Raw genomic sequence first — 22,155 nt, forward strand, 5'->3', positions numbered from 1 at the left:
AGTCAAGCTCCCCTACATTTAAAATATGATATTCTTTATAAAAATTCAATTTATAAACACCTTTTTTGGAACCCATCTACTTTGTAAAGCAAACAGCAGGATGCATCTTTATTGATTTAGAGTCTGTTTAGCCAATTCCAACATAGCATAAAGCAGGGATCACCTCCCATTCCATAGTGGCATACTGAGTCCTTGTTCATTTTATTCTTTGTGATTGGGGGAAACTAGGGGAAATATGTGATAGTAGCTCAAGGTAATTTAGCCCCAAGCCACTTGGTACCAGCATTCTAGAGATGCAATATGACTTAAGTTCTCACAATAATACCCCCAAGCTCACAAGCCCATCTCTTCAAAACCTCCCTGTCCTACCATTAAAACCATCTTATATACCAGATTTAACTTCCAAGTGATATAACTTTCTCTGGCTGATCTTCCTATCCTCTTTCCCTTCGATGTGGGAGTCTTTCCTCCCCAGGAAACTTTGACCTACCACATCTTCGTTGTTGTCCAGTTGTTTCAGTTGTGTCTGACTCTTCATGACTCCATTTGGTTTGCCACTTCCTTCTCCAACTCATTTTATAGAAAGAGAAATTGAGGCAAGCAGGCGTTAAGTGGCCCAGGGTCACACAGTTAGTAAGTATCTGAGACTGGATTTGAACTCAGGTCTTCCTGACTCCAGTTCTGGAACCCTTTCCACATCTACTGGCCCAAGATTAGTTCATAAGATTGTAGTGACAGATTTAGAGCTAAAGGGAGACTTTGTTTTAGAAACTGAGGTCCAGTGACTTCTTCAAGATTACCTAGGTACTAAACAGCAGAGCCAGGGTCAGAACTCAAGTTCTCTGATTTCAAATATAACTTTTCCCACTGCACCATCTCCTTTCTCCTTCTCATAACTGGACAGAATCAATATCTGCTACCTCCTTTTAGGTGAAGCTGGGTTTAGAATGAGGTACTGCCATGGTGGGGATCAGGCAAGGACCCAAACAGCACACTCTGATGCATGAGTCTGTTAAGGCTATTTTCCCAATGTTGTACCCAATGGGTGGCGTGGGTTGGGGATGGACATGCTAAATGGGAGCTGTAACTTTTTAATCCTTGGGTATTATTTCATGAGGCTTTTATTTTGTCTTCTGTTTCCTCTTCTCTTATGAATTCAGCTTTAGTTAATCTATACCTGGTGAATGATTCCCCCTCTTTCTTTCCAAGGATTTTAGGTAGGCAAGGTGTTCCATTTTGCTGATCCTCGATGCATATGTCTTTTTAGATAATTGTCCTTTTTCATCCTCACTCCGTGATTATGTTTATACTATCAGAACTCCAACTCCCAAGAGCTTCCCATCTCCCTTGCGTTTATCCCCTATAAGTCAGGGAAGCTTATCTATCCTCGTACCTTTCAGTGCCATAGGTAGATAATATGGTAAAGTAATAATGTTAATTAGAATTGTTTCTTATACTTCATGCTCCTTTTCTTATTCCCATTACTAAATAGGCTAGAAAAAGCCAGTCTGCATTAATTGAACTATCTGAATTATAGGATACTTTAAAAGCAAATGCCACTTTATTACTTATATGTGTGTGAGTATACCATAAACCAGTTAAATCAAATGCCTTGTAACATGGTATAAATATATCTATATTTTTAGGTTCTTTGGTACTTCAATGGATATATATATATATATGTGTGTATATATATATATATATATATATATATACACACATATATACATATACACACACACACACACACACATATATATATATTATTAGGTACAGAGATGGGGGATCAGGGTTTAAATCCTTCCTGTGCCAATTAGTACCTTTGTGCCTTGGGTGAATTTCTTAACTTCTCTGAGACTCAATTTCCTCCTGTAAAATGATGAGTTTAGATTTAATCTTTAGAATATACTCTGAGGTTCCTCTTAGCCTAATCCTATAATGCCTTCAGAAATGCAGACCCATCCATGCCTTCTCATCTGTGGAGCACAGTGGATAGAACACCAGTCCTGGAGTCAGGGAGACCTGAAATCAAATCCAGCCTCAGATACCTACTAGCTGTGTGACCCTGGGCAAGTCACTTCACTGCTGTTTGCCTTAGTTTCCTCATCTGTAAAGTGGGGATAATAATAACCTCACAGGGTTGTTCTGAGGATCAAATGAAATAATAATTGTAAAGTGCTTAGCACGGTGCCTGACACATAGTAAGTTCTATATAAATGTTAGCTAAAAAGATGGTGATTTTCCCGTAATTCTTCCATAGAAGACCTACCCTGTATTCTTAAAGTTTTTCTCAAAGCCAGATATTTTGTGGGTACCTTGTAGCACTCATCCTCCAGTCAAACTTCATGAACACTCCCTCTTCTTTTTCAACTATAAATTTCCTAGATCACATCCCTTATGCTACTTCCTATACAAAAGTCATTTTGGGGGCAACCCACTTATGTCTAGCAGTCTTTCCATCAACCTTTGGGTCACCTGCAATTTTGATTCTTTAGAAATTGTGCTATTCCTTGATTCATAGGAAGTTCTGGTCATCCCCAAGAGAATATTGTTGGTTTTTTTTTAAATGGACTTTTAATGTCAACAAGCAACTTGGGATTGTAAAAAGCACTATACAGTTTTCCAAATGAATTCCAGCCTGTGCTTTTCTTCTCATTCAGTTCTGGGCGCAGTTCATTGTCCATCTGCAATATATTCCAAGGAGATAGATAGATAGATAGATAGATAGATAGATAGATAGATAGATGGATAGATATACATATATGCATATATATATATATGTGTGTGTGTGTGTGTGTGTGTGTGTGTGTGTGTGTGTTGTTCACTCGTTTCAGTCTTGTCTGACTCTTTATGACTCTATTTGGGGTTTTCTTAGCAAAGATACCATAGTGCTTTGCCATTTCTTTCTCCGGCTCATTTTATAGATGAGGAAATGTTGCAACAATTTGGCTAGCAGTTACTGTGTAGCTGTGTAAAACCAACAACAACCAGCCCACAGAATGCTGCAAGCCCAGGTTCTTTTGATCTGTTTTACTGAGGAAAGCAACGTTAAGGGGTTAACAATCTTACCTTAATCCAACATACAAATACCATTTCCTCAGCTCAGGGGGAAAAGCCAGCACCCTGAGCTTCAGAGCAAATACAAACAAATTACAAACATCAACAGACAGACCTTGTCTGATTCAAATCTCAATGCATAGTTACCAGAGTTTAACAAAGTCCCAACATCTGGGTTTACAAGCTGGAGGGCTCTTAACTACAGCTGCTCAGTCTCCATATCAACACGAGAGCCCCAAGCAAATAGCTCTGTTCTCTCTTTTTATGCACTCTTTAGCCATCATCTGAGGGACCAGAATTTAAGCTCTTACTGTTGGCTCTGGTCTTAGCAACTCTCCTTAGGACCCTGGGGGCTTCACGCCTACACAGATTTAGCACCTAATAGATAGGGGTTTGGGGCCTACTTGGGATATAATCAGACCTCCCTTCATTGGCCCCACCTGGAGCCCTACCTTAGTTACTAACGCAGGAGACTGAGGCTAAGAGTTACACAGATATTAAGTGTCTAAGGCCAAATTTGAACTCAGGAAGATGAATCTTCCAGGCCCAGCACTGTTATCTGCTACACACCCCTCTATCCTCCCCCCCATATGTACATATATATAATACACACACATACACACACACACACACACATACACATATATATATATACATATATATATTCTGATGGCTATATCAGTACATATTAATATATGTATTGAGTTATGGTATATATAACTCAAGGGATCACTCATCTAATAGCATATTATATTCTGACCAATAGTCAATGTTAAAAGACTGAGAGGAAGGTCTCCTTTATGGATAATATATGGGAAGATAGGAATAAGAACTGTATGGGTAAAAAGGCAATCAGTCTATCAGTGAATTCACAGATACATCCAAATATTAAAGTACATACATATTCTCCCTTCTCTTTGGTCACCTCCTCCACAACTTCCCTGCTTCCCACACCATAAATCATACCCTAGTGGAATTTCTACTCTGGAGCCCCACTCTTCTCATTGGTGACTGCCTCTCCTAAAAACAATTTCAGAAAAGTTCCAACCATGCTTCACTTCACTCCCTTCTCTCCGACCCCCTCTTCCATAGCCTTCTTATTGACTGCCTTCCAACCTTGCCTTTCCTCTTCCCACCAACCCCCACACTCTCTAGTTGTAGAACCATGATCAAACCAACTCTGCCATTGTTCCTGGATAGAGCATGCCAATATACTCCCTGTGGTCCCTCTCACTATTCCTGTAACTTTCTACACTGAAGTAACCCTCTCTGGCGACTCATGTGTTGGTTCCACTATTAGAATGTAAGTTCCTTGAGAACAGAGACTATCTGTTTTTGGTATCCCTGATGTTTAGCACAGTACTTAGCATATATTAAGTCTGCAGACTTTGTTCATTCATTCATCTTTCCATAAACCCTCCATAGAGGATCTACCATCCACACTAGAGATCTTCCTTTGGTTCTTTTGATATTTCATGGTGATGAATCTCTCTGATTTTATTTACATAAGCTATTCCTCAGAAGACAGACAAACTGTACTCAGGGCCTTTTGAGCTTACACAGACCCCTCCCCCCACAACCTTTTTATGCATACAAGATGAGAGGAAATGAGTGGATTGTACTTTGCAATTATTGGAAGGAATACCCACATTGAGGAGATCACAGTACCATTGAAGTATCAAAGCGTGTGTGTGTGTGTGTGTGTGTGTGTGTGTGTGTGTGTGTGTATGTGTGTATGTGTGTTAGTAACCACCTGGGGGGAGCTTGTAAGCCCTTGTAGTCTTGCTGGGTTGCTATGGTGGTGTTGTTTGACTAACCACATGTGCAATTGAGGCCTTCTCTGTTGGACCACCACATATGTATTGTTTCCTCACATCCTACCTCCCTATTCAGAAGTTATTTATTTTATTTTGTTTTGTTTTGTTTGAAACACAGGGGAAAGCCCTGAGTCAGCCTCACTAAGTTGGGAACTTTTATTTCCCCACAATGTGCAGATTTTAGATTGCTGCTTTCTTCACCTCAAAAGGGAAGGAATCCCAGAGTATCTAACTTTTGGATACTTTTGAAAAGGTTTGTAAAAATCTAACACTAGTCCCTTCATTTTGTGATCTCTCTCTCTCTCTCTCTCTCTCTCTCTCTCTCTCTCTCTCCCTCCCCCTCTCCCTCTCTCCTTTTCTCCCTGTCTCCCTCCCTCCCTCCTTCCCTCTCTCCCTCACCCCCCCCTCAGCTCCAGGACCCTTGGTTCAGTTCCAGATGAACCAAATGCCTCTTCTAGGAAAAGAGAATTTCCTTTTTCTCTCTTATCTTGTCTAAACATTAACTGAAATACAATAAACAGTTGGAGTGTTTGTTGGTCAATGGTTTTTATCACAATTAATGACTTAGAAGTGAAAGTGAACATTTAGGAAAACCGCCTAAAACTTCTTGACCTCCTTCCCTCCTCCCTCCCATTCAAACAGCCTGGCAAGGGATAGAGAGAAGTAGGGAGTTTAAAGTCAGTAGAGAGCTTACAATATATTTGGCTTCTCCTAGAAGAGAAGAAAGGAAAGGAAAGGGATACTACTGTCCCTCTTCTGGCTCATGCAAGAAAAGCAGGCCAGATTCCACTCAGTTCACGTACTCTGATTGTCCTCACATTTTACCCTGACATTTCTCAGCGTATTCTCTTAGAAGTTACTCCAAGGGTTTTCATTTGGCCCTACCCACAAAAATACACATAGAGGTTGCCAAAAGGGACCATATAGGTACCAATTTCCAATTTCATGAAGCCTCTTTTGTTAGTGGTCTGGCCTTCATAACTCTCTGTGGAAATTGAGAGGCCATGATGGGCTTATGGAGTATCTGGTATGATAATAGCCTGGTTGCCAGTTCCTTAGCAGCAACTTATATCTGAGTGAGGGGAAACTTTGGGTGATATGTTAGGTTTGAATGTGGCTGAAGGGCTCCTACTGCCCCAGTACTAGATTTGCTCATGGTTATTACTGGCATCACCACCACCATCCAACCCTAGGCTATCTGTCAGTTGCTTTCTTATCAACCTAGTATTTCAGGAGCCACACTCAAAGCTCCTTGAAAGCTCACTCTCTACCCCCTATCAGACCATCAGGGTACCATCCCCAGAGTGCACTGACAGCCTTGCTTGCCCCATCCACCTTTGTCTAATCTCTACTCAAGTTTCACCAGTTAACCTGCCTACCCCTGTGTTGGTTATGTATCAGGGAAGACCCATGGCTAAAATCTGATGCTATTCAGAAAAATTTCTGCTATGAAGTCAGGATCTAATCCCTAAGTCTCTCTTTTCCTCCTCCCTTCCCCTACCAACAGGTTGGTTATAGGGTGTAGCGGGCCAGGAAGATCAAATCTATCAAACCCATTTATTCTAGAAACTTCACTCCTCTTAGACCTCCATCAAGGAACTGGATGCAATGGCAATTCATCTTTGTGGGGGCTAAGTACCTACAACTTCTCATCTTACCTGCTTAAAAAGTGACAAAGGACAGCCTCCATACAGAGCATCTAACTAATTTAACTGGCTCTGCAAAAGTAAGCTCTCTGAAAGCTTCCCAAGCTGATGAACCTCTGATGCAGAGGGGGTCTCCACATTTGTTCCATTGGATCATGCCTTCAGCAGGCATTGCTCAGGTTGATGGTTAATCTTTTCTTGCAACCTTCCCAGCTCTTTGATGGTGAAAGTCCGTCCATCCTCTGCTTTCTCAGTGGAGGAAATCACACTAGGGAGGAAACAATAGGAGAAGCCCCCATTCCATTGTCCTCCTCCTTGAGGGCAGGGACTGTCTTTATTTTTCTTAGGTGTAACCCCAGTGCTCAGCACAGTGGCTGGCACAGAATAGGAACTTAATAAATGTTTATTGAATTAAATTGAATTGAGGTTCCCAAATCTCATTCTCATTTCTACTCTTTGTTTTGTGTTCTATAGCCCAGATTTCAGTGGGATGTGTGGGATGCAGCATGCCTTCCATTGAAACCTCTAGGGTTGAGACCCTACTTCCACTCGTGGCCTCTCAGCTACTACCTGAGGCCTATTCGTCCCCACCTCCATCAGCACTCCTCCTTTGGCTTGTGCTGTTCACCATTTTCAGCAGCTGCCCCTTTGATTTCATTGTACAGTCCTTAAAAATCAAGAAGTTTGTCTGTAGCTACTGAACATTTAGGACAGCTTACACGCAGCTTATTTTTTTAAACACAATTTTTGTAAGTGTTTATTTTCTTTGACTCAATCAATAATCAATAAACAAATTAAATGCCTACTACATGCCAGCACTGTACACTCCCCCCACCCCCCTGCCCCTGGCTGCCTTGAACAATTTAAAAAAAAACCTTTGCAATAAAATGCAGAGTTCAGAAAAACAGATTTCCGACATTGGCTTTCTCTCATTCTAGATTTTAAGTCTGTCACGTCTCTGGCTGAAGGGGTGAGTGACTGTAACTTTCTTTGCTGACAATTCAGTTTCTCCATGATGGTTAACAATAAACAGGAAAGATTAGTCTTGCAGGGGTGGGGAACCTATGGCCTTGAGGCCACATGTGGCCCTCCAGGTCCTCAAGTGCGGCCCTTTGACTGAATCCAAACTTCATAGAACAAATCCCCTTAATAAAAGGATTTGTTCTGTAAAACTTGAATTCAGTTAAAAGACCACACCTAAGGACCTAGAAGGCCATATATGTCCTGGAGGCCATAGGTTCCCACCCCTTCTGGACTCCTGGCATTTTCTTTACCTTCCCTGTCAACCTCCTAATCAATGTAAGTGGGAACTTTCTCTCTGTCTCTGTCTCTCTCTCTATCTCTCTGTCTCTCTCTCTCTGTCTCTGTCTCTCTGTCTCTGTCTCTCTGTCTCTGTCTCTCTTTTTCTCTCTTTCTCTGTCTCTCTCTCTCCCTCCCTCCCTCCCTCTCTCTCTCTCTCTCTCTCTCTGAAAAGACTCTCCATATGCTACCAGAGTGACCCTTGCCACAGGGTCCACATTGCTGTATCTAGCAATCTGATCACCCAAACACACTGTCCTCTATGTTTTTATCACCCTTCCCCTATTTCAACCGTGATGTGAGCCTTGATGCCATTATGTTTCAACTATCAACTTTGCCAGATGACTCAGGTCAATCTCTGATAGCTTAGGTCCAATATTGGAACCAAAAAAAGATGTCATTCTTGTGTCATTCAACACAACAAATAGAGGTTTAGTTAATAGTAATACATTATTTAGTTGTTTTCAGTTGTGTCTAACTCTTTATGACCACTTTTGGGGTTTTTTTTCTTGGCAAAGATACTAGGGTGATTTGCCATTGCCTTCTCAAGCTCATTTTACAGATGAGGAAACTGAGGCAAACAAGGTTAAGTGATTTCCTCAGGGTCACACAACTAGTGTCTGAGGCCAAATTTGAACTCAGATCTTTCTGATTCTAGATCCAGCACTCTATCCACTGTGCCACCTAGCTACCATAATAAGAATAATATTAATAATAACAATAATAGCAGCTAATATGTAGCACTTACTGTGTGCTAGGCACTGTGATAAGCAATTTACAAATATTATCTTATTTGAGCTTCACAACAACCTTATTGTGAGGTGCCATTATTATCACTGTTTTATAGATGAAGAAACCGAAGCAAACAGGGGTTAAGTGACTTGCCCAGGATCACACAGCTAGTAGATGTCTGAGGCTGGATTTGACCTCAGGTCTTCCTGACTCCAGGCCTGGTCCTCTATCTGCTGCACTTATCTTCTGCCCCATAGAAAAGATACTCAACAAGGTTACAGCATTTAGCTGTGACATAAGTGCCTTCCTTCATCTCCATATAGAAGGAAACAGTTCTGGGCAGCAAATACAGGGATGCAGATCCAAGTCTGAAGGGCTCTAACCTCACACGGTTGATGATTTTTATGTCCTTAGATGACCAAAATGTCAAGCCCAGCCATGAGGCCACTAGGAAATTGATCATAGTGTAAGAGGTATGATCCTTAGCCATGTGGGCCAATTAAGTCTTAGAGACAGCTTCTTTACCTTTTAGGAAAAGAAATAGACCAACCCAAGTGGGAATCTAGAGAACCCTGGTAGATATTGATCCTATCATAGGTGATCAAGGAATAAATTATAAAAAGAAATAGGCCTTGAGATGAGTCTTGGAAGAAGCTTAGGATTTATATTTCTGGACAAGAGAGTGGAATAGTATTCCAGGTAGGTGGATTAACATAAGTATAGCATCAGGAAAAAGCATGACTTGTTAAGGGTACAGGTCAGGTTGGAACAGAGAGCTTCCAAGAGATGAAGCTGGATAGGTAGAGTTTGGATTTGTTAAGCAGTGGGGAGACACTTAAGAGTTTTTCAGCAACCAAGTAATATGACAAAAATAGTAATTTTGGAAATTCAACGATCTGCAGGATAGACTGGAGCTTAGAAGACCTTTAGTTTCTAGGCAAATGGTAATTAAGGTTGAGTATGGGGCAGAGGTTGCAGAAATTTAAAGCAAGGACCTAATCAAGAATACTTTTTAGAAAAAAGACCAAAAGATAATGTTTTCCTAATACATAATTTTATTTAACTCATTATTAAAGTGTTTTAAGGTCTAAAAATAAATATAAGACTCCCTAATCATACTGTGGTAAATTCTGTGGTTGAGGATTTCATCTTTTATCTCCTCAGCCCCTTCTGGATGCAAATACCCTTCTGGTATGCAAATTATTAGGCAATCCTTGCATAACTTCACTGTCATAGTCAGGATTTCTAGGTTAAACAATTTGCATTCCAACTACTGCTAACATTTTTATCTTGTCTAGCCAGAAATGCTAATGAACTGCAAATTTATATTTAAATTATGGATTAAATGGATCCCCATTGATCGATATATGTAAATAATGGAAACCCTAGAAATACTGTCATCTGGAATCATTATTTCTAGTTTGGTTTCTAATTGTGATTGTGTCTTTTTGGAGGGAGAAAGTGAGGAGAGATGAGGGATCTGATAGCATTTTCTATTTGGCTCCTGTGTGTTCCGAACTTCAAGGCTGTCAGAGGCTACAGACTCCTCAGAAGTTGAATCCTAAATGTCCAATGATCTTTTTTTTTAAAAGACTATTGGTAATGGTTTGAAATATGCTCTTTTAAAAAAAAAACTATTTTTCCCTTAAAATCAAGTCATTGTCCTAGAGGAAAAGCTTCTTTCTGAAGCCTGAGTTGTGCCAAAAGGACAGGAATAGAACAGTCTAAGGACTCAGCTTCTTCCCAAGTCCTCAGCTTTATAGACTCTATCCAAGAAGCTTAAGGGATAATGGGAGTAGCCCCTTCAAGGGCGTGAATTAAAATGCTTGTTGAATGAAAGTTCTTTCTTTTCCAGCCACAAAAAAGAAAGAGAACCCCAAAGTTACCAACTTAAAATGTGTGTAAAGATTTTTTTCAGTTGTTCAGATAACAAAATAGCTCATAGATTTAGAGCTGAAGGGACCTTATAAGCCATTTAGTCCAACCCCCTAGGAAACTGAGGCCCAAAGAGTTTAATTGACTTGCCCAAGCCCACACTAATGGGGAACTAATGTGGACTAAAATCCACTGGCAGACAGAAGTAGGATTTGAACTCAGATCTTCTGATTCCAAATTCAGTGTCCATTCTACTCTATTACCCTCAGTACAGAACAGAGATTACAGCTTAGCTGACCGACCTGGATGCCATTCTTATCTTTCATTGCTGGGGCAAAGGTTCTAGAGAGAACGTAAAAGAGGTTTAAAGATGGGAAAAGGAAAGGAGACCGCTGATAAGGCAGGCAACAGTTTCTCTTCCTAATCCTCAAACAAAACCTAGAGGTGTCATTACCCTTGTTCTTATCATTCTTCTATATTAATGGCTATACCTACACATGCCCAGTCTTTCAGAGGTTGGGTGATTGGGCAACACAGACCCTTGGGAGTAGGGGTGAAAGAGGAGGATAGTTGCTGAACAAGGCAGGACAATAGGCAGACATAAAATCAACTCAGTTCTGCCTAGGGAATAGTAGTGTGCACTAGGTGAGAATTTTGAAGCCGCTTTTTATCTCCACTCATTGTTAGAAGAAAAAAAGTAGATTATTTGTTCAAACACAGTAAGCGATTTTGGAAAGCTATTAGCCTTTTCCACTAGGAAACACTATCAAATACTGTAGGAAATTTGTAACTACTCTGGTGGCAGCAGGTCAGTGTCTCTTTCTATATTTTGGTTATTTACTGTATAAAGAATAAAATGTCACACTTGAATCTAATTGTAAAACTGACTAGTGTTTCCTGAGCACCCCTTACCAGTTATCTTGTTTGTCATGAATTTATCGGTACATACTCAGATTTCTCCTGAAAACAGAGAGGGAAAGAGTTTGCATTTCAGCCACATCTGCTGCAAATCTCTTATCACATTCTTCCCCTTGGCCCTTTCTCACCTCCAACCAAAGGAGGAAGTGAAAGAGTGTAATGCGTTTACCCGTCTGGGTTCTGGGTTACTGAGGCTACTACCAGACTTGCCACATCTGCCTGCCAGGTGGGAGAGCTATAGGATAGAAGATTTAGCTGCAGGTAAAGGACATTTGGAGGACAGAGAGAGAAAGGAGCCACTCACAAATGCAAAAGAAGTGGATTTTTTGTTTGTTTGTTTTAACGGGTATCTTAAAGAAAGACTTAGTGGGTGGGAACTACTCCATAGTTCTTCATTCTTGCCTCAGTTGTGTTTATAATGCCAGGACCGGAGGTAATAGCAACACTTGACTGATTGGGAAAGCTTTCGTCTCAGCCTGTCTGTCACTAAGGCATCAAAGCCACAGGAAACATTGCAAGTCTCTTCAGTTCGATTTGTAATAGTAAAAGTATGTGGTATCTGTGTAGCTTTCGTTGGAGCTGGGCCACACTTGGGCAAGAAGGACTTGCCAAGCTTTTGGTGAGAGGAGGCATGTGACAGAAGTAAGGGAGACTGATCTGAGGGGAAGGGAGTAGGTATAAAGAATTGCAGATTTCATCCAAAGAGAGGAGATATGAGCAAAGGTTTCACCAGTTCAATAAAAAGATAGCTGAAGGGGAAGAGTGAGAGAGAGTACGTTGGGAATTGAGCAGAGGTGGGTTCTTCATAGTGGAGATACTTTATTGAAGCAGAAATGGAGGAAGGACACAGGAGAATGGAAGGACATTTAGGTAGGCAGTTCTGTCTTCTTAGTTTCCATGGTGTATTGGTAGGTGGAGTCAAGGATGTTTGGACAAGGAAGCCCTTTGAAGCTTTTCTCTTGTCCTCCTGAGCTGGACCTGGTCCCCTCCCCTCCATAAAGCCATTAGCCCCTGGTGCCAGCCCTATCTCTGGTCCATCTCTAGTGGTTCCATTTGGTGCTTTCACAGACCTCCTGCCCTGAGGGATGGGGGGTGATTTATTGAGGGGAGACATCCTTTAGAGGAGGAGAGATGGGAGAGTAGGGAATGGGAAGCTGTTAGCTTGCTAGTATAGTGGCCAGACCATTTCAGACATAGTTCTGCATGACAAAGAGAAGAAGCGAGTTTCCCCTTTGATGTGCCTCCTGCTGGTCCCACACACCTGCCTGTTGGCTTTCTACTCCACCCCCCCCCCCAAGTCCCAAGCCTCTTCTGAAACTGAAGAAGAAATCCCAAGAGGGGGTGGGGAAGAGGCTTCGTCCCAGCTTCCCTGTGGCCAGCTCAGGGCCGTCTTCCTCTCCCGGTGGCCCTGGAACTCCAAAGCTGCCTCACCTCAGAGACTTCTGACCCAAAACACCTGCTGCCCTCTCCCGGAAGGCAGAGACCCAGAGCAGCTGGAACAGAATGGTGAGAGGGGGTTGGGGGTGGGGGTGTGTAAAACTGAAGGTGTGAAGGGGTCCTGGGAAGAAGGCTAGTCATTTGGGGATGTGGAGTCATGGCCTAGAGGAAGGCAACGGGGGTGAGGGGGAGGGGAGGGGGGAGTCGGAAGGGGGATGTTTGTGGAACTTGCCCTAAGTAGAGAGGATATGGAAGTTCTGGTACATTCTTGAGGCTGTTTTTGAGGGTTCAGGGCAAAGGGTTTTGGTTTGAGGGAGCAGGTCTAGAAAGAGGGCAAGGCGCAAATGCCTCTCCGTAGGGAGCTCACTCAGAAACTTGCCATAAGACAGGTTGTGCGGCCTCTTAGGGCAGGATGCATTTCTGCTGAGGGAGGTCTGGTTACAGAATCAAGCCTGAAACTGTTGGGCTCTCATTCTGCCGAGGTGCCCCACAGAGGGCCCCAGAGAGCAGAGTAAGGAAAAGAGAGAAAACCCAATGCTATGTATATGCAATACATATGTATAGACAATGCAGTGTGCATGCATGTGTATATACACATGTGTAGGTCCAGAAATGTATAGATATTCTACTTGCATCTATATGTACACACATGCATGTGTGAATTATATATGCACGTGTGTACTGTGTGTGTGTGTGTATACAGGTTGTCCTAGAAGGTTTAATGCTGTAAGTATCACTTTTAAACTGTAGTTTATAGCTGCACTAAAACTTCTAGCACATGCTGTGTATGGAAAAATAGACACACACACACACACACACACACACACACACACACACATCCCTTTCCACATGTCCCAGGGCATGCACAGTGTCACTTCTACTCTTTCAAAGAAGCTGCTTTATAAAGGTTAGAAGGACTCCAACTTTTCTCCTGATTTCTCAGGTTAAAAAGTATTTGTGTGGTGAAAGGGGAAAGAAGTTCAGTTTGGAAGGAGGGATTATTTCTTAAACCTCCCTGTCTCCTTCTTTTTTGAGTGGGCCTATTAGGCTGGAATTAGAGGTGTGACATGGGAACAGATGAGAGATCTCCCCCAATTTCTTTGTACCTTTGGGGAGAGTACTGCCTAGGAACAGCTCTTGGGCCTGCCACAGTCATAGCTTTCCCCCTCCCCATTCTCTTTTCTCATCTTACCACCATTCCTCTTAAAGTCAAATACTAGGAAGCATTTCACTTCTGGCTGCCATACTAGGGACGAAGACTTCGACTGAGGTTCCAGAGCTAAATAGAGGAAAGGGTTGGGGCAACAGACCCCTGCTAGGGTGGTCTTCCAGTAGAGAGAAAGATTGAAAAGGCCTCATTTTCTTTGGTGGCAGCAGGACTCAGCTCCAGACCCGGCCCTCACCTATTAGAGTCTCTTCTCTCCCTCCTCCTCCTCTTTCATCTTCATCTTTTCCTTTCTTTCTATTCCTTTCTCTCCCTCTCTTTACCCTCTCATCCTTCTTATGTTACCTTCAACTCAGCCAGATTCATTCAAATGTCTTTTCTATTTTTCTCTAGGGAGCCCTTTCTTGGAAATTGTCAGTCCCAAGCATTTTCCCAAGGCATTGGAGTGGGGCGACACCTAGAATGCCTGGGATGCTGCTGCTGTTCTCCACTGCTCTGCTCTCCAGCTGTGTCCAGCTACTTGCAGAAGCTAACTCTTGGTGGTAAGTGAAATAAAAACAGAAGTCTGCGTTTCTTTCTTTTCTTTTTTTTAAATTGTGAACTCAATCAATAAACATTTCAAGATACAAAAACAGGAAAGATTGTATATGTATAATTTTTAAAAGAAACATATATGTATACATGTGCTTATAGATAGATAGCTAGGTAGATAGATAGATAGAGATACAGAGATATAGATATACATAAAATTTAACAAGGTAGTAACAGTTAGGTGGCGCCATAGTGCTCAGAGCACTAGGCCTGGAGTCAGGAAGACCTGAGTTGAAATATGACCTCTGACACTCACTAGCTGTGTGACCCTGGGCAAGTCAACCTCTATGTGCTGTGGTTTTCTCACCTGTCAGATGGGGGTAATAAGAGCACCTATTTCCCAGAGTTGTGGTGAGAACCAAACGAGATAAAATTTATAAAGAACTTAGCACAATGCCTGGGACATGATAAGCACTATACCAATGTTAATCAGCATCATCATTTGTGTCCCTTCTGTACTTCTTTCTTATGTGCATTTTTAAAATGTTTTATTTCTGTTCCTTTTTATGTATATGTTTAATAACCCACTTTATACCCAGCAATAGGAATTCTTTCTTATAACAATGATATATGTGTGTATACATACACACACATACATACACATGTGTATAATACATTAGCTACGTTTGAAGATGCAAGTCTCCTTCTGTACCTCTAGTCTGTCCCTTCTCTGCCAAGTGGTGGGAGGTATATTTTATCATTAGTCTTTTGAAGACATAGTCACTTACTGTTTTGGTTAGAGTTCTGAGGTAGTTTTTCAAAAGTTGTTTCCCCTTACATTATTATTTTAGTTATTGTGCAAATTATTCTCCTGGTTCTGCTTATTTCACTCCGCATCAGTTCAGAGAAATCTCCAGCACTTGAGATATTTTTTTTTTTTTTTGTGGGGGGAGATACAAAGTCTAGAAAAAGGTGACCTAAATCACCTCTACCTCTAACGGAAAAAAAGAAGACCCTCTTTTGGTACTTGTCTCAGGGAGAGCAGGACTCTTACTCTCTTTTCAAAGTGCCAGTATTAAACATTTCCTAGTGATGAAGGGTAAGGATTGCGCTAATGCTTTCCTCTTGGTTCTACCACCATCCTTCTTGGCTTGGTTCCAGTTCTTTAGAAAACATTTCCTCTTAGCAAAGGGAAACCATTTAGCCTAGGTTCTTGTACCTTTTCAGATCCTCTTCCACTTGGTAAATTTTAGGGACTTTTCCTTTTTCTCTTGAATCAACAAACCCCCTACAAACCCAAGCTATATTTTTTATAGGGACCAAATATTAGAGACAAAGAGAGACAGGCTATTGTTCTTTTTAACCCTTTGTCACTGGCAGATCAAAAGGGCTATTAGATGGGATTCTTACTCTACTTTATCTCACCTATGAACTTCCCACTTTTACTCAAACAGCCTTTCCTTACAGTCTTGAAATTTACATCTGATAGAAAAGAAGCAGAAGGTTAGAGTCATCCTTATGCTATGAGGAGTGAGGATGATGAATCAAGGGTTGGAGGGGTATATGTGAAAATTTTCAGGTAAAAGATTATGTTTCCTAGAAATTTGCAGGTAGAAAATTACATTTTCTAGAAATGTGTATTTTCTAGAAAATTTACAGTTAGAAAAATCTCTTCTTTGTCCTTTTTCTTGTAGGTCTTTGGCCATGAACCCAGTGCAAAGACCTGAAATGTTCATCATTGGAGCTCAGCCTGTATGTAGTCAACTGCCTGGGCTTTCCCCTGGCCAGAGGAAGCTATGTCAGCTCTACCAGGAGCATATGGCCTACATTGGGGAAGGAGCCAAGACAGGCATCAAGGAGTGTCAGTATCAGTTCCGGCAAAGACGTTGGAACTGCAGCACTGTGGACAACACTTCTGTCTTTGGGAGGGTCATGCAGATAGGTAAGGAACAAGGTGCCTACATAACTCCTGAATATCCAAACAAATCTCAGGCATGTATGGCTAACCTCACTCAAGACAGGCACAAAGAGATCTCAAATGCCTGTTGGAGATACACTGTTTAGGTTTGGAAGAGGCAAGAAGGAGGACTAGAAGAGACCTTAGGGACCATTCAGCCCTCCCATTTTATAGATGAGGAAACTGAAGCCCTAAGAGAAGAACCTTCTTACCCAAGGCCACACAGCTACTTAATGGGAGAGCCAGTCCTAGAACACCATGTCTTCTGACTCTAATGCTACACTTTATCTGTTAATATGGTGTAGTGAAGATTTAGTATTAGAGGTTAGTGGATGGTATATAGACCATATAACTTTTAATTTATTTCTAGTCCTATGGCATGGGCTGGGGGGAGAGGCTCAGATAACTGAAGAAATAGAGTTCAGGTGGATTAAGAAATCCACCTACTGCCTTCAGTGTCTTCTCTCCGGTGCCTCCTTTTGGAATTCTGAATATATGCAGCATTCTTGTCTGTCTCGTACATAGGATGGCTTGAAGAAAGGAGAAGCTGTGATTTATTGCTTATCATGATTGTCATTAGCTTTCTCTAGAATGGTTGGCCCTAGCTTTTTTGTTTGGAAGCAAAGTGGATGGAAGAGGGAGATCTGAGACAGAATGAAAAGACAACCTCTTCCCTTCCTCTTCTCTCCCTTCCACTGCTGGTCAAGGATGCATCAGTTGTCCTATTGCTTGGATAGAGGTGTGATCTAGGGTTTAATTGTGTTGATTCCTTTTGAAATGCAATTCTCCCCCTGGCAAGAAATTGAGAAATCCGGCACTATTCTACCGGGTCCTATCCTTAGGACCATAAAGAGAAGGTGTTAAAAAGCAGTATTAGCCTTTGCTGGCTTTAACCCAGACAGTTTCCCACACCAATAACTGTGTCAGTGGCAGTAGCTTATCCCTAGGAATAGTCATTAGCATATCATGGGGCCGCTGGCTTTTAGTGATTTGATGTTACTGACTTAGGAAGGTTAGAAGGTTAGACCCCTGGGAAGGGGCTTCAGTTGTCCTTGCCTGAGTGCTACAGTCTTCCTCCCCCCCACCCCACTCTCTACTCATACACCCCAATCTGAGCAAATACGAGTTGAAAAAAACACATTTCCATCTACACACCTTTCCTGCTTCCTTCTGCACCAGGTTAAGATGAGTATATGACGGTGTGGGAGCCTTGGGAGTCAGCTCTTCCAAAAGTGACTATTTGAGAGTGAAGTTTCTGTTTACACCTGTAGAGGAAGCATAATAGTTCACGATTTCTTGGTTTTTCTTTAATCTGTTTAATCATTCCCCATCTTGAATGTACAGCACCCTTCCCAGGACTTCATTTTGTTGGGAGTCAGTCTGCTCTTGTTGGTTGGGGTTAGTGGGAATGGAGATTTATGTGGTGTGGGTTTTCCGTAGAAGAATAATTTTTATGAGGGTAGAGGGTAATATAGGGTTGGGCTTTTTCCCCACCCTATCACCCAAAGTAAAATACAAAGAAGACTGACTCCCTTATACTTCTCTATTAGTGTCATTTTGGTATAGTGGAAAGTTACTGGACTTGAGAGTGTGGAGAGACCTGAGTTCGAAGTAATCCTCTGACTGTGTGACCACGGGCAAGACACATAACCTCTCTGTGCTTCAGTTTCCTCATCTATAAAATGGTGCTAATAATACCTATATATACCTAACTCACAGGGTTGTCATAAAGATCAATTTGGATCGTAGATATAAACTACTCTGCAAAGCTTAAAGTGCTATGTGAACATCAGCTATATTGTCTTATGTATGCCACCCATTTTGTTTGCCTTTACCTATAAAAGAGTCCTAAGACTTAGGTCCTTGGAGAAAGTATTGTACCTTTCTTTCTTAGTAGTAGGTTAATAAATAGAACACTTGTCGAGGGAGAACTTAGGATTCTGATCTTGACTCTGAATCTTATATTCCTCACCTTTAAAATGAGAGGTTGACCTAGACAATCTCTGTAGAGCCCTCTCCATCTAATAGTGTATAAGTGTTATTCTAAGATACCCCAGGTCAGCCCCTTCTCACTTGCCTTTTCTCCAAGTTGCTGAAAAATATGGCCACTGGGGACAGCAGAACAACAGAGAGTGGCCCCCTGACTTCTTCCTAAGTCTGGAGCAACCTCCCATGGTAATTTTGGAGTACTCCTCCAATTCCGGACAATGTGAATGTGACCCACGTAGACAATATTATGCAGTTACTGTCAGGTAAAGAGTAAACTTGATCGTTCAATGGCTGCTTGTTATCCTGGCTTTCATAGGGCAAGTAGAGTGTCTAAAATTTGAAAAAATGGTTGCTTTGAGAAGTACTGTAAGTTGTAAATTACTGGTTCTCAAGTCCTCTATTATCTCTCAAATCCCTGAGGAAGGTAACTATACCACGTACTCACCTGCAAACTCTTCATACACTGAGAGAGTCTGTTCATATGGTGAGAACTGACCTTTCTCAATGTAACAACAATTGTTCATTTGACAAGGGAAGATTTGGAAACTAGCATAAACTAATGTATCTTGTATACACCCAAGACTGATTCTTAGGGAAATGGAATTGAATGAACTATTCAGAGTGGGATCATAACTTCCTTACTTATTCTTCTCAGTTTCTCAGATTCTCTCAAGGGCCCTAGGGTGCCATCTTCTCAATCTCATCTCCCATACTCTACTCTCATGAGACAAGTTCCCTGGCTTGGGTGGAGCCTCGATGCTGACTCAGAGGGGAAAATCCTTGTGGTTGAATCCCAAGAGCTGCTTCCTGAAATCATTTGGGTTTTTCTTGGCCCTCTCCCATCCCAGGACTGACCAGAAGCTGACCCTTGCTTAACTTAGGGAAATTCAATAGCCTAGAGTGGTTTGGTGTCAAGCCTTACTACATCCTCCTTGCTTCTTGGATAACCAAAAGATGGGGTCAGGGAAAAAGTGGAAAATCTTAGGATGTCTTCTAATTGACCATAGAACTTCATGCCTCTTCCCAAATTTTATTAGGCAGTTGCACCTAAGAGATTCAGAATAAAGCAATGGGGATTATATGTAGATCCTGTCCCCTTATGAACCATGATAGTAGAAGAGAGATGACTAAGAATTCCACCTAATTTAATTTATGAAGTTTTAAAATGACTCATTGTTCTGGGAAATGGTCATGGGAAATAGTCTAGTTATTCATCAGGGCCAAACTAAGGAGGTGGTGGATGGCACAGCCATTGTGGGTGTGGTTCTAGAACGCTCTAGTTTAGGGTGGAGGTAGTATGTGCTTGGAGGTAAACTGAGAAACCAGGACTTTGCTTCAGGGCACTGAAATTTAGGGAGTGCAGATCACACCTTGAATTACAGAGCTGATTTGAGAGACCTTTACAGATGTTATCCCATTTCTGTCTGCTTGCCCCTGGGACTACTCTATGTAGAGATTTAACTATCGTTGGTTCTAGTTCACGTTCCTGCTTTGGCTCTGTTACCATCCAGCTGGGTTTTGGCAGTAATTAAAAGATGTGCATGCAGTGGTGTAAAATGGGTTCATGAGTGAAGGATTGTGTCTGGAGTTAAAAAAAATGACCTGACAGTGTTTCTTGACCCATTATCATCCCATTGGTCACACTTACTTCTCTAGTCATTAAACTACCTATTTCTTAATATTCCTGCAGTTCAGTACCATGTAATCACCTGAAAACTCTTCATACACTGAAATGCAACTATTTGTATATTAACAACTCCCAGCCCCACTCATCATAACAGCATCACAAACTAGTTTCCTCTGATGTATCTTGTGCAAACCCCTGGGATGACTGGAATCACTCCACTTAGACTAGGTCATGAGAGCTTCTTTGGAAATGGGAGTTGCATTTGGAATTTATTAATTTGTTCTGCCCAACTTCCCTTAGAGTTCTTAACCTTTAATGCTTTTTGTGCTTCAATGGGAGGGAGGGAAAGGAAGAGCTGTGTCCTGTGGTGCAGTACCCACTGTTTAGTTAAAGAGCTCAGCCTTCCTCATATCTTCCCTTCTCTCTTTTAGGTAGTCGAGAGACGGCTTTCACATATGCTGTGAGTGCAGCAGGTGTAGTCAACGCCATTAGCAGAGCCTGTCGGGAAGGCGAGCTTTCCACGTGTGGCTGTAGCAGGACTGCCAGGCCTAAGGATTTGCCCCGGGACTGGCTGTGGGGTGGCTGTGGAGACAACGTGGAGTATGGCTACCGCTTTGCCAAGGAGTTTGTGGATGCTCGGGAGCGAGAGAAAAACTTTGCCAAGGGCTCAGAGGAGCAGGGCCGTGTGCTTATGAATTTGCAGAACAATGAGGCAGGTCGAAGGGTAAGAGAGTCCCACCAGGGTGGTGTGATAAATAAGTAAAAATATGCCCCAGGGTACCTCTGGAGAAATGTGACTGAAATGAACCATCCCCTTGGACTGGGTGGCAGATTCTTTCTCTTTGAGCTGTAAGTCACTCAAGGGTGTGTATCAAAGAACAGGGCTCTGGGTCTCTAGCTAGGTCCTTGTAGTGGAACTAAAGCTCCTCCTGGAGAGGAATAAATTTGGAGGTTCAGTGTTAACTCACTGAGAGAAATGTAGTTGTGCCTAGATTTATGAAACGGATGAATTCCTAAAATCAATTTTTTAACAAATCAATTCATGTTTTATATTCACTACAGGAATCTTGACATTTAAAGGAACGCTCTTGTGAATTCATTTCTACAATGAATAGCCACTCCTAATAGTTTCTGTGTAATTCAAAATGTTCAAATATTTCCTTGGGCATAGCAAAGTTCAACTGTATTTCTAAAAAGTAGGTATACCAGGGCTAATAGTATACTATTGGGTAAAACTCTGTTTTCTCAATACCTTTTCTCACTTCAGATCAACAGAGACTGGTTTGAATCTATCCTAGCTTAGATGATACAGATCTAGTTTGTAATGATATAAGAAACTGTAGTCTTTGGCCTTGTCTTAGATTATCCTTTATTATGAATAGATCAATGAGACTACAGCTGACTCTAAATCTCCCTAAAAATGACTTCTAACCCAAAGGACATCTTTTAAACTCACATCCTCCCAGGAGTTCACCTGTATTCGACTGCCTATTTGGCACCAGAATTTGAGATCTTCAGATATGTCAGCCTGAGTGCTAGGAAGAGAACAGTTAAGGAGATAAATTCTTAAGCTAAGAGCACTTGGGGACTAATGTTACCCGCTAGTGGATCCTAGGAAGGAATTAAAGACTTAGAAAGCTATTTCTGCTTCCTGACTTTACTCTTAGCTAGTGGGACAGTGCCTCCTTTCTTAGAATCACAGATCTTGAGCTTTCAAAGTCTGTGAGATTCCTGTCCCCCCCTAGCAATGGAATAGAAACAACTGCTATTTCTGATATAGTCTTGAACTATCCTCTGCTGGCTCCTCATTTTATTGCCCTTAATTGTTTATTTGTTTACACCAGGCTGTTATCTCAGCGGGGCCTTTCCTTCCTTCTGCCTTATTTCTCTCCTAGCACACCTTCCTTCTCCCTTGACCCCCTCCAAACCTCTTCCTGGGTTCTTTATCTCTCACCTAGGCTCTGTCTTCTCCATCTTTAGTATTCCTGTTCCTTCCTACTATTTATCCCCTCATGGGGGAACTGGCTTTAGCCATTAATCACTCTCTGAGGCCACAGGCCTTCAATTCAATAAACATTTATTAAGTGTGAGGTATTCATCTCCTA

At 41.8% G+C, this 22,155-nt stretch overlaps 1 protein-coding gene across 1 annotated transcript in view; it reads left to right on the forward strand.

Moving 5' to 3' along the window:
• The window catches only part of WNT5B (Wnt family member 5B), an 85,312-nt gene that overhangs the window by 59,888 nt on the left and 3,269 nt on the right, over positions 1–22,155 (forward strand). Inside the window, exons 3-5 of the mRNA XM_036761727.1 lie at positions 14,340–14,488; positions 16,172–16,419; positions 20,482–20,774. Of these exons, the coding sequence (XP_036617622.1) occupies positions 14,340–14,488; positions 16,172–16,419; positions 20,482–20,774 (690 nt within the window). The remainder of the gene's footprint in view (positions 1–14,339; positions 14,489–16,171; positions 16,420–20,481; positions 20,775–22,155) is intronic.

Source organism: Trichosurus vulpecula, chromosome 5 (assembly GCF_011100635.1).
Source record: "Trichosurus vulpecula isolate mTriVul1 chromosome 5, mTriVul1.pri, whole genome shotgun sequence".
NCBI classification, from domain to species: domain Eukaryota; kingdom Metazoa; phylum Chordata; class Mammalia; order Diprotodontia; family Phalangeridae; genus Trichosurus; species Trichosurus vulpecula.